General features: G+C 41.1%; 1 protein-coding gene across 7 annotated transcripts in view; it reads right to left on the bottom strand.

Annotated features, from left to right (window-relative positions):
- The window catches only part of MYEF2 (myelin expression factor 2), a 23,923-nt gene extending 12,164 nt beyond the window's left edge, over positions 1 to 11,759 (bottom strand). For 4 of the 7 annotated variants that reach the window (XM_019533611.1, XM_019533610.1, XM_019533609.1 and 1 more), the window contains exons 1-10: positions 11,480 to 11,757; positions 6,661 to 6,890; positions 5,380 to 5,432; positions 4,060 to 4,067; positions 3,860 to 3,953; positions 2,857 to 3,048; positions 1,765 to 1,918; positions 547 to 596; positions 395 to 458; positions 120 to 221 (exon numbers count right to left, since the gene is read on the bottom strand). In XM_019533611.1, coding sequence (XP_019389156.1) covers positions 120 to 221; positions 395 to 458; positions 547 to 596; positions 1,765 to 1,918; positions 2,857 to 3,048; positions 3,860 to 3,953; positions 4,060 to 4,067; positions 5,380 to 5,432; positions 6,661 to 6,890; positions 11,480 to 11,670 — 1,138 coding nt within the window. In that variant the 5' untranslated portion in view covers positions 11,671 to 11,757. Of the gene's footprint in view, positions 1 to 119; positions 222 to 394; positions 459 to 546; positions 597 to 1,764; positions 1,919 to 2,856; positions 3,049 to 3,859; positions 3,954 to 4,059; positions 4,068 to 5,379; positions 5,433 to 6,660; positions 6,891 to 11,479 lie in introns of all 7 variants that reach the window. The other 3 variants (XM_019533606.1, XM_019533605.1, XM_019533612.1) reach the window with 2 other exon arrangements.
- Positions 11,760 to 12,953: the final 1,194 nt, after the last annotated feature.

The raw sequence follows: 12,953 nt of genomic DNA on the forward strand, positions 1-12,953 counted from the left end.
TTCCGACCCTACAAACTACGAAACTATGAAACATGGTTTACCTGAGAAAAGCAGGTAACGTTTCAAATTTAAGAATTCTGAAAATATTTTGGTTACAAAAGAGAAAAGAACACATTTACCTCCTGGTCCCATATTCCCCATTCCTCCACCCATGCTCAGCTGGGTTGCACTGATGGGCTGCCCACCTGGTCCAAGTCCCATTCCAATGCCTCCAAGACCACCTTTGGAAACCAGAAGAGAAGCATCACCACCAGAAGTCAAGTTTTTCCTTGCCACAAAGGAAAAAAAACCCCACACATACCACATAGCTGCATGCACTATAACATCAGGCAACTCCAGATGACAGACCAAAATACTAAGTACAAAAAAGAAAAAAGGTGCAGCTCATACTCACGGGGTAGTTGTGGTGTTTTGTTGTCTCCTACGCGAAAGTCTTCATGCGGAATAGATTTGTCATCCTGATGATAAACAAGAATATTATAGTGTACTGTACTTGTTTTAGCTTAGCTCAAAGTAAAAGCAGGAGGAATGAATAGACAAACTCACCATTTTTACATGCATGGGCCTATCAAACAGGAACTGTCCATTGAACATAGCTAAAGATCAAGTCAAAGAACCTAGGTTTGGTGACTGAAAACAAAGTTAATTTGGTTTAAAAAAAAATTGTCTGTCATTCTATAGAGAAGAGACTACTGAGAATGGTGAAGAAAACGAATGGGATAAACTGTGAAAATTAGGGGCACACTGATAGATTTTTTGGGCAAAAACCAATGGCCGATTTTTAATGAGCCATATTGGCCAATACCAATCCGACTGTCAACATGCAGCCTGGCAGCTTGGAAAGCAGGATCCAGCTGGTACATCTGTTCTGGGAGAATGGGGGGAGGGGGGCCGCAGATCAAGGCTCCTGCAGCGAGCGAGGGAGTGGGAGTGACCCTGGGGCAGGCGCTGCAGTCAGGGCAGGGTGGGGTGCAAGACAGAGCCAAGGCTCGTCTGGGGGCATGGGGGCAGTTTCTACCACTGCACGCACTGAGGGAAGGAATGGGAGGCATGTGCCCCCTAGATCTGCACGCACAGCAAGGGCAGACTGCTGCTCCGGGCAAGGCTGGGTTCTTCCTGGCAGGGGAGGGGCCCAGACTGTGCTTTGAGCTGGCAGTGCCTGCCCCAGAGCCAGCCCCACTCCCTCCCTCGATGTGGTGGCTTTGGTCTGCCATATCTGCCACCCCTCCCCACAACTTACCAGCCAGATGCCACTCTCCATGCTGCTGGGCTGCTCTCCTGGCCACTTCCATGCTGCGCTGTAGCTGCGCACAGCATTTAAAATCAGCAACATTATCAGCCACACCAGCCAAAAAAAACTGACAATTTTTTGACAAGATTGACAAAAAAATTACCATTAATCAGCATCGGTGCCAATTTCACCTCTAGTAAAAATGTAACATTAAAGTCTATCATTACCAGTTATTTGAAACCATGGCAGAACAAAACATCTTAACTGGTAAATCAGGAGCATAAAGATTCATGTTTAAGAACTAGCAATGATTTTAAAAACTGTGTTTACCTAACTGTATTAGAATTTAACAGTGAATTCCAGCTGAAAAGTCTGCTTATATTAGGTGGGACTAGACTTTCACATTTATATAAGGAAGCTACACTGAAAATGGACAACACTTCTTTAACTACTATACAGTCGTGTCATTCAAAAGTATTTGACTCCATGCTTAAACAAATTGCTGTTTTAACCATTTTCAAAATAAAGGATACATATTGCTTGAACTGCTTCAATTGCTTGTTCAAAAGTCACTGTTCCCATTCCTCGACTCTTGCCATCTTTGTCTTCTTTGATGTCTGCACGTTTTACAGTTCCAGCAATACTGAATACCTCTTTTAATTTCTTCCAACCAACTTTAAAGTCAAGCTTAATACCAAAAAAAAAAAAAAGCAGATGAGCAATTCCAAGATGTTTATTTCTCCCAACTACATTTAAAAAGTGGCTTTCTAGAGTCTAGTAAGTTTCTCAGATAGCCAAAAAAATCCACAGGAAAGCATAGCATTTATACAATATAGCACAATCTAACAGATCGAAAAGGCTAAGTCTCTTAAAATTGACTATTTTTGTTATTTTTGTTTTCCTTTCTTTCAATTGTTAAGCACACTAACTGGGAGAGGAAAATAATTTTGAAGTAACTGTACCCCTTCTGAGTGCCAATTTAGGTCTAAAGGGGAACAGATAATCATCTGCAATTTCTTAAAATGGATATAAATGAAAAGCTAATAGAATGTCATTCATATGCATGGTCTTTCTTTATGTTTTTTTGCAGAATCTACAGAGATATTTTCATAGACATTAGGGCTGGAAGGGACCTCCGAAGATCATCGAGTCCAGCCCTAGCCCAAAGGGCAAGAAGTCAGCTGGGGTCATAGGTTCCCAACAAGATAAGCATCCAATTTTCTCTTGAAGGCGCTCGATGTAGGTGCTTGAACCACCTCCGATGGCAGGCTGTTCCAGACCTTGGGGGCTTGGACAGTAAAGAAATTCTTCTTTATGTCTGGCCTGAAACGGTCTTGTAGTAGTTTATGACCGTTTGACCTTGTCATCTCTTGGGGGGCTCTGTTGAACAAATGTGTCCCCAGATACTGGTGGTCACCCCTGATAAACTTATAGGTGGCCATCACATCACCCCTGAGCCTGTGCTTTTCCAGGCTAAAGAGCCCCATGGCTCTCAGCCTGTCATCGTAAGATCTGCTTTCCTGACCTCTGATCAAGCGTGTGGCTCTTCTCTGGAAGACAATACTGAAGACAAGGATTATAATATAGTCAGATACTGAATGTTTAAAATACATGCTTAAACTTACATTAGCAACAAAAATAGTGGACCCAAGTCTGCCAGCCTGCAAATTACTGATAACCTCAGGAGGAATGTTTGGATTATTAAGAATAGAAGGTGGTAAATTCATCAATCCAGGTGCCAAATCAGGTCCATGTCCTCCTGGGAATGGTCCTCCTACACGCTGCAATGCCCTGCGAGCATGTTCACCATCAGGATCCTGCAATACATTTAAAATAAAAAAATTAAAATACATTTTTTAGCAGCAGAACACATACTATTCTGAAATTCTGCACAAGACCATCAAAATTGACTGACATCCCTGTCAGTGTTAGAGGGATCAAATGGTGAATTAGCATGGAGACTCAGTTCCCTCACCTCTAAAGGTGGGTCCTTTCAGATGAGGGTTGAGGAATATTGGCAGAGCATTTGTGGAGGTAGCGTGCACTGCCACTTCACATGCTGTACCTAGCCTATGGACAAGTAAAAAAAAATTCAATCTAAAGGTCTATCACTCTAGTATCTGTTCCCAAGTACTGAATTATTTTAATTAATTTTGACTGAATACAGTTGTTAAAAATGTAACGGGCTGCATCGAAAGAGGTATGAGAGAAGACCATAGTGTAGCCCATAAGGTACAAAGAAAATAGACACTAATTTGAGTTCCCAGTTTGCATAAGCATTCTATTTCCACACTTCTCCCCCTACAACAATCAGGTCAGCTGACAAAAATTAAGTACAAGTACTAATAGTATTAGCCACAGATAAGAGAAGGTGATGAAAAACCCAAGTAATTTACCATTTAAAACTGGCATTTGTTCTTTTTTTCAAAGTTAGTCCTCAAAGCATGATAGTTTACCTGGCACTGTGCTATATCTGCAGGCAAGCCAAGAGGCCCCTTAGCTGGCCCATTTAACAGGCCTTTCCACTATCACTATCACATTTTGTTTTCAGCACCTAATATTAAAGCTACTTTTAAAAGTTCAAAGACGCTTATCAGCTCAAACTAAACACAACAAGCAGATTCATACCTCTTTGATATTCAGGGGTCTTCCACTAAGGTCATATTTGTTCATTGTTTCTAAAGCTTTCTTCACAAATTCTTCGTCTTTGAATTCAACCACACTTGAAGAAGAAACAAAATATGTACAGTATTAAAATAAAGTTGGTTTTAAAAAGCTAGCAGAATATTTAACAACAAGGGGTCTTCCCCATGCAAAGAGGAACTTACCCACAACCCTACATTCATGATGATTTGCCATAATATGTAAGGAGAAAAAAAACAAGACAGTCAATCAACAAATGTAATTGTATATAGAATATTTTAAAGATCCCCGCTCACTGCTAAAGTAACTATTTGTCAAGTTATTTTCAGTTCTGGAAGTTAAAACATTTTTTATTGGTAGCCAAACTTAATTCCCCTCTACTTTTTGGACACGCATACTTCAGTGAGTATCTATCATTAAAATGCAAAAGAAGTTCTAATTTATTCTCTTTGAGCCAAACCAGAATAGGACTACAGAAAAATGCCACACAGATTCATATAAAGAAAACCAGGGGGAGGGGGGGAATTGATCAATATATTAAGTATGCCATTAGATGCTGACCTTTTGAGTACAAAATTCCATCCCACGCACATATAGTGGATAAGTACCATCCCTTAAGGAGTTGTGTGTACCTTTTCAATATTACTAGTATAGGAAACACGTTTAAGAATTACTTCTTAAGAAAACAAACATGTTGATCACACCATAACCCAATTAATAAAGCAACCAGTTTAGGATTGCTTTAAACAAGGAATTACACAGGCAAAACTGAAACATTAAATTTTATAAATGTTAAGGAAAATCAAACTGATTCACAACAATTGTTACTGCTTAAGTCAAACTCCAACCTGCATTTCACATGTTCACATGGCAGGTTCATAGATACTATTGTTCAAACTTTTGACTCTTAAAAAATAAATAAGTAAATGAAAGACAAAAGGATCTTTAACAATCTTCATACTAAGTACCTCTTTGCAGGCACTCGGTGGGCTACCAATCACCTCCTTCCATTCAGTTTAAGAAGGAAAATGCATTAATCCAAAGTGCTCACTAGCCCTGCAAGCTGTCAATTCAGGCACTTCAAACAATATATTCTTAACTACGAGAATTTTATACTTATTATCCTCAAATAGGAATACTACACTGACAAAATTGGTCAATTCAGTGATTTTTTTCTTTTTAGTCCATTACATAAGACAGATTTGAAACACAACAGAAATCCTAAATTAAGATGTTGGCCAAAAAGTATTACCTTGGGAAAAAAAAAAAAATAAGTAAATGCCATTTGTTAACGTTTATAGTTTGTCCCTGACAACCAGCTAGTTTGAGTTGCGTGAAAGTGTCAGACTAGTTCTAATGCAGAACCCTCAAGTCTATCATAATAAAAAAAAACAATCATTGTAAAAATGAAACTTACTTCCCAATAACTGGTACAGGTATTATACAAAAATAAAACTGCTGAGGAACTTTTAAACCTCTAGCAGATTGTTGCCCACGGCACTTACCCTTGATTTTCCTTCAGCATCCTTAAACAGCTCCACGTATGTAACCTCACCAACTACATAAGACATACAAAGGGAAAATACCAAGAGACAATGCATTTAAAACACCAGTATCTTGCTTTACTGTGCCCCTGTGCACAACTCTACAGAGAAGCACCTATTATTCACCAACAATCAAAACCAGACCAACATACCTCCTGTCAATGGCTATGTAATTTAGCTAGATTTCAGAAATATGCAGCAGCCACATTCTCAAGAACTATACAAACAACTATATTAAACCTAATTCATGCTACAGATCATATTTTGGCCAGTATGATATAGTTGGTGAACAAATTCAAATATACACATAGTCCCTTAACCTATCAAATTAAAACGTCAACATTAGCACTTTTCAAGGACATTTGTCATCCTACTCACAACAGCTGTTTTAAGGTGACTTTCTACCTGAATGTCTTCAATCATAAGTTTGCCTTCAATATAAAAACCAAATTTACAAGTCAAATATTTCACAGCAAGCCACACACTTTCTAAAATAAGAAGTTTCGGTAAATAAACCAATCAAATAGTCACGTCACCTTACAACAGATACACCAAACAGTTACAAAGATTATGTTGGTGTTGGTTTAAGAGCCTCAAAGCCAAGTATGCTTTGCATTACTTTTGAAGAGTCAATTATTTTCACCAAGAAATAAATAAATAAATAGCAGGACTAACTTTTTGCAGAATTCATATTAGAATTATTTCCCCCCAAACTGCCCGAAGTAAAAGAGTTTGGGGTGTTTCAGATAAGCCCAGAACTGCAACAGCAGTAACACACTTTTAAATAAAGATCTCCAGACAAAGTCATGGCAGTAATGACAATGCAGACAAAAGGTAATTCTACAGCCAGATTCCACCAATAAAATACAAAACATCTTTTGAAAAATATCCTTTATTATTCATACATTACACACGCTCAATGTGTTACGTAGATAAAATAGCCCTTAAAAAAATCTAAGACTACAACTAGACAAAAACACAAATCTCTTTATAATGTCATGAGAGCATGCAGGTACTGTAGGCTCTCTCACATCACACTAGAATGGCAGAAGATTGTAAACACTTCATTTACCCATACTACCCTGCAATGCAGTTGTCTCAAATGAAAGGGTTGGCGGGGGTGGGAGCAAGATAGATGTATCAAGTAAAAAGTCAAATCAAATCTGTGTGGCTCAAAGGAAAAAAAAAAAAAGTTAGGTTCCTCCCCTTTGTAAAGAAAGTAGGTTACCAGGAGTGAGTTACCTTTCTCTCTCATGAGATCTTTAATAGCTTGCCATTTCATGTCATATGGGATGTTGCTAATGAAAACTCTATTACGGTTAATAGTCTTCTTTTCGCCAGTGCCTGAATTCTTATCCTTTGAATAGGGATGGAATCTATTCTTGTTTCCAAGAGATGGAATTGCCTTTGGTTTTGGAACATACTTTTCCTTCACAGGAGCCTTCTCTTCCTTTGTCGTCTCATCATTATCCCTGTATTTTCAAGAACAGACAAGTTAGATTTGTTTTCAAATAATACATTAATAATAATAATAATAATAATAATAAAGTCAGGTTCCACATTTTTACATGCTGTCAGAACTTCTTAGCTGATAAAGTAAAAATCCTTCAAAATAGTCAGCTCAATCTCATAAATACAGCATTTAATTTGGCAACACACATCATTCCACTGCCCTTACTGTGAGGCCATCTTACTACTTAAGTTTAACTGCTTTTCTAATATGCCTGACAAGCTCTAAGAAAAGTACTATCATATACTATTCACATATTAATAGATTATCTGAGCTCTAAAAGTGACTAGGCTTAAGAATTTTGAACGTGAAAGTCTTTGCCAAATTCATGTACACAATACTGAGGAATTAGAACAGGATGGCTTGAGCAAAAATCAAAGTGATTTTAAAAATCACCATTTTTAAAGTTTGGTTTAAAACTAACAAACAGGAAATCTCAATTTAAATGTGAAAATTGAGATATTTCAATTTAAAGTTTTGGGGTTTTGTTGGGTTTGGGGGGGGGGTTTGGGGGTGTTCACTTTCCAAAAAGAAAGATTGATTCTCCGTGGTTGATATGATTTTGTCTCTCCTAGTGAGGAGGATATATCACACATGGTTATTTAAACAATTATAAACAGCTAATACATTTATTCAGATTCATTATTTTGTTATTAATTTTTTTTTTTAAAGTGACACTATAATACGATTAATTTTATACTCAATTGTGTCAAATTATATTAAAATGGAAACTGGAATGCATTTAAAATGCACAGAAAAAACATTTAAAATCTTAAATTTAATTAATAATGTTAATAAGTTGATTGCATAAAAGAAATTTAATCGGGCTTTTTTTGCATTATAAATATATTTATTAAGAACCTAAGTATTATCTCTGGTCCGGAAAATGAACTGTTGTTACTGGTCCTTGCATCCTTCAAGTACTTAGAGAGCATGCCTTTTTGCATCTTACTTTCAATCAGATATTGAAAGAGGAAAGCTTGCTTTCAAATAGTTTCACGTACCATTTCTTAGCTTCCAGAAAATTCTAAATAGCTTCAATACCCGAAAGGAAGACAACTCCGCATACTTGCCATAAGTTATTTCTTTCAAAAGATGGACTAACTTTAACAAACTTTGGTTTGGGGTCCCTAATCAGCAACTTGCATGAGTTCATGTGGTTTAGTTTATACCAACTATAAGATTGTAAGAGAAAGATATGGAACATGTTTCTTAATTTGTTATGCATCTTTCCCACCTATATTTGTCTTACTAGGCTTGCTGAACCTAAACATGTGCTTTATGTTTTGACTCTTTCAGTGTGCATCTGAAGCCTAGAACGGGGGTGGCTGGCCTATAGCACAAGTGGCACAGGCACCCTCTTTTTGAGGGCACATAACTTGGCTGACCACACAGAAATTCCAGAAGTCTCAGACATTATCCAGGAAATCTAGGCCACTGCCTTATGCCCACCCAACCCGCACAGGCCCTCAAGTCCATGGGGGTGGGGCTGTGTGCCAGGCAAGCAGTGGTGTCTGCCTGCAAGGTGCTCCACACCTCTCCAATTCCCAGCCAGACTGCACTCTGTACCCCTGCATTTCCAGGATGCCTGTTATAATTCCCAACAGCCGGCCAGGACCATCTTCTGAAATTCAGGATTGTCCTGGCTAAAATGGGAGACACAGTCACCCTACGTATGACAGATTTGGGAGGACTGGCAGCAAAGCATCAGATAGGGCTAGAAGCAGAAGACAGAGCAAGAAATAGGCAGAGAGCGGGAAGCAGAAGATTAAACAGAGAGTATGGAGTAGGAAACAGCAAGTACAACAGCAGATCAGGCTGAGGAAGGGAACTGGAGTGGCACTCAGAAGATGCAGAATTAAATGTGCTGCCAAAAGTCCGATTCCCATGGCCCTGGAATATTGCTGAACTGTTGGGTTGGTTTCTGATCAAGTAAAATTAATTTAGGCTTTGACTATTCTTTTGTAAAGCACAGTCCCCACTTCAAATGTGGCACGGACTAAAAATGCTGGAACTGCCTATTGTGTGGATTAATTTATTAGCCTTCCAAAAATCAAACTCAATTTTAAGCATTCATGGAGCAGGACTTTACACAAATACATTTGAAAGTGCTTGTGTGAAATTAATATTCTAGGCCTTAACTCAGATAGTGGATAAGGCAGGTAACTCTTCAGGTTTTGGGGGGTGTTTCTGAAGGGGGACAAAGAAAAAAAAAAAAACATGCACAAAAAATGTACAATAATTTCTATATTGGCCAGTAAGTTAAGATCCTGAATGCATACAAGAGTATCAAAACTAGTAGTTTAGAATCATCAACTATTACACTAGTTTTCAGAGTATAATTTAACATAATGAATAACTGTTGAGTGCATCTAATTTTGACAGACAGACAGACAGACATCCCTGATGCTTTCTATAAAACTACATCTCACTTGAGAAGTTAGAACTCGAACAAGAAGCCTAGCCTAACTTTTACACACAATGCTTCCCAGTGGAATTAACATATCCAAATTATGCATGGGATATGCATGAAGAAGTGGCCTCCCATCTTAAGTATCTTACAAAAGCCACACTGAGCAGGGAACTATCTAGTTCAGGCATCATGGTGGGCTACACATAAAACCTGTTCCTCAAGAGAGACTGCAGGTAGGTTATTTTCTTTCATTTCAAATTCACAACCAGAACGCTTCCATGGATTTAAGCATCTAAAAGAGCCCTCTCACCAAGGAAGGTGGGGACAGTGAAATATTTCCCCACCCTGGGCCTAGTAATCTGATGGTTAGTACAATCAAACCCAATCTAGGCAACCCAGGATCAAGTTAAGGCTAATGGCTGTAGAGTCCTATGCATAAACAGATCTGAATCCACAGCTCCCAGGCGATTGTCTTAACCACCATGCACTAGGGTGCCTGGCTCTCAATTTCTCCACTGGACCCAAAGAACAGCTTCAAGTTTCAACTTCAGCAAAGGTGGTAAGTTACTGAAGTCCATTTGGGGACTGAAGCTTTAGGTTGTTGCCTGACTTAAGAAAAAAGTCTTCCAAACTGGTTACAATGCTGCTTTGATTCCTGTCTGATAAAGCTGTCCCCACCCTCACTTTAGTGAAGAATTCATTCAGCAAAAAGTAGCAGTATAAAAGTAATGAAATCAAGTTGTCAGGAAAGCTACTAATAGTTGGCTAGAGACAGGAATTCTTCATATTACTCTATAAAACAGCTAGCCCACTTTGGGTTGTTCACAACCAATCTGCAAAAAAAGGATTTATTTTAAAATTCTTTGGAAGTTTATATGTACATAAGTATGTGCTAGGACCAAAATTAAGTAGCAGCATTTCTTATATTTCTTACATCCATGGCATTAATGAATATTTAGTGTACATTTCTCAAATAAATTCTAAAACTTCCAATTCTTTGATACCTTTGGTAATTTTTAATTAAAGACTGTACTAGTACAAAATGAGCAGCACTTAAATCCAATATTGTTTCCAGGATTCTTCTTGCAAAGAAGTCTCTTCCAAGCTTAAGCTTGAAGAAAATCTTATAGAAAAGCACTTCCATTACTAATAATTTGTCATATATACTTAGTTTATCAAGTTACATAGTAAAAGCTTAGAAGTCATTAAGTTTGCTCTCATGTCTAGCAGCAGAAAAACTGTTCTAGGAACTGCTATTGCTTCTGCACAAGCATCCCTACAAACCAGTAGGTGACTGCTAAAGTGGGAATGGATAAGAGTCTCAACTATGAACCTGATGCTGCAGACACACAACACACATGCTTAACTTGACTATGTTGAAGAAATACTACATTCTTGGGCATCATAAAATTCAGGACCATAATTGCCGGTTTGAAGACTAAGACTGTGCCCATTTTCATGAGTGCTGAACCTAGCTAGTAACAGAAGTTAGACGGTGAGTGTCCTCTCCTACCCCATGTTTAGAGTAGGACTGCAAGTGAACCCATCTGCTGCTCGCTCCATTGCAGTAGCCCAGGCTCCCCCTTCCTCCTCCCCCTGCTTCTTGCCTCTACCCTAGAAAGAAGCAAAATGTCAAGCTCCAGAGGAACGTGCGCCTTTCCCATCTAGTCATGGCTAACTGGCTCCAAGCATGGCATGTTGCTAGTCGCACACACAAACACACACGGGCACTACTGAGGGCTTAAAATGGCCCACACCACAGCGGCTGGCTTTCTGCCCTCCTACAAAATGGTGCTTGCAGGCAGTGCTTCGACACCTGGGGTCTTCCACATGCAGGACTCGAAGTCGCAGGGGACAGGCCAGAAGAGGCAGAGTAGCGCCGAGAGAAGCAGCCCCACAGAGGGCGGCAGGCCCGGTCAGGAGCCCGCCCCGCGCCCACGGCCAGAGCGAGCCATTCACCTCCGGGCCGCCGGCTCCCAGCGCGGGGGCGGGGACCTGCCTGCACAGCGTCCCCTCCCAGGCAACGGGCCCACCAGGGGCGGAGGAAGCCGGCTGCCTCCCGCGGCCTACGAGGCCCGCGCTCACGTAGCGGTACGGCCCGCGCCTTCCCGCTGCCCCCCGCCCGGTCCCGCACACACATTTTGACGCCATTGGCGCTGCCGCCACCACCACCACCGCTCTCGGCTGCTGCTGCTGCTGTCGCCGCCTCGTCCTGCTGCTGAGGCTGAGGCTGAGGCTGAGGCTGGGTCTCGGGCGCGGCTACAGCCTCCTCCGCCGGTCGCGGAGGCGCAACAACCGCCCCCGCCTCCGGCTTGTCGTTCTCCGCCATTTCCTCGCCGCGCTCCTGAGACTGCCGCTGCGTTTGAAAAGGCCCCTGAGAGCCCCGGCCTCCCCGCCGGCCCGGCCGCTCTCGCGAGACCTCGGCGGGGTGGGGCGGGGCGGGGCGAGAAAGGGAGCTGCGAGAGAAGCGGCTGCGTTACCATAGCGACGCCATCGTGACGCCAAGCTGCTCCTCCCCGGGGCCAGCGGAGCTGCACCCAGCCACCGGCTCTGCCTTCCGCTCTACCTCCTGCCCCGCCCTGGCGCTCAGCAGTGCTCGAGCCTCATTTAACTCCCCCACCCCCCGGAAAGAAGCTTTTTTATTATTATTTGCATGCAAGTTTATTGTTTCCTCAAACTGTAGTTGGTCGTTCCGAAGTCTTAGTCACAAAATAATGAATTACCTCCACCTTTGGGGAGGTCCCACACAGTTGCGTGAACACTGCTTTCCAACTCTGTCGGCCCACTTTGGCCCTGTTTTCGTGCTGCGCACAGCACAGGGCCCAAGGATCAGGGGAAAACACTCCCTTAATTCTAGGGGTGCCAGGGCTGCAGAATTAGAGCCCCATGAGTTAGAAGGGCTTCAAGCAGCACGATCTACTTGCTCCTCCAGCTGCAACTATCTATTTCTCCATGGGCTGTTTTAACATGGCATAGGAACATCCTAGCCCACTGCCTGTGGATACTTCATTCCCCCATGTTGGCTGCTTCAAGGAAGGCCCATTTTCAAGTGTAGTCCCATGAAAAGCCTACAATAAGAGGAGCTATCAGCACTGGAGTAAATGCTGGTATGTCCTCTACCACAAAACTATCTGCTCCAACCTCATTAAAAAATCCATTCCATTTTTCTGTGGCTTGTATTGTCACCTGTTAAGATAGGGCTGTTCACCTTGCTCAACAAGTTTCAATATGTTGTGTGCATCCTCTCATGCTCTATTCCCCTGACAATATTTTCACATAGAGGTATTTATCTTGATCCACAGCTTTGAGATCACTGTGTCTCTTCTTTCTGCCAGTAACAATATTAATGTCATGCGATTATTTAACTATACAGAAAATGTGCTTCAGTATTAACATTTAACATTGTTGGATAGTAAAGATTGTTAGTGCAAATTTAATTATTGCTAGAATGCTCAGAATATATGGGCATTTATTTTATTGCTAAATCTAAACAGATTTAATCAAAGTAATCAAAATAAATGTAAGGGCAAGGGGTTGCTCCAGAGCCGCTGGGATTTGCAGCAGGGGCAGCTTGGCTGGGGCCAGGGCACAGCCATGATCTGTATCCTGCAT

Source organism: Crocodylus porosus, unplaced genomic scaffold, assembly GCF_001723895.1.
Source record: "Crocodylus porosus isolate Cpor-Errol unplaced genomic scaffold, CroPor_comp1, whole genome shotgun sequence".
Classification (NCBI taxonomy): domain Eukaryota; kingdom Metazoa; phylum Chordata; order Crocodylia; family Crocodylidae; genus Crocodylus; species Crocodylus porosus.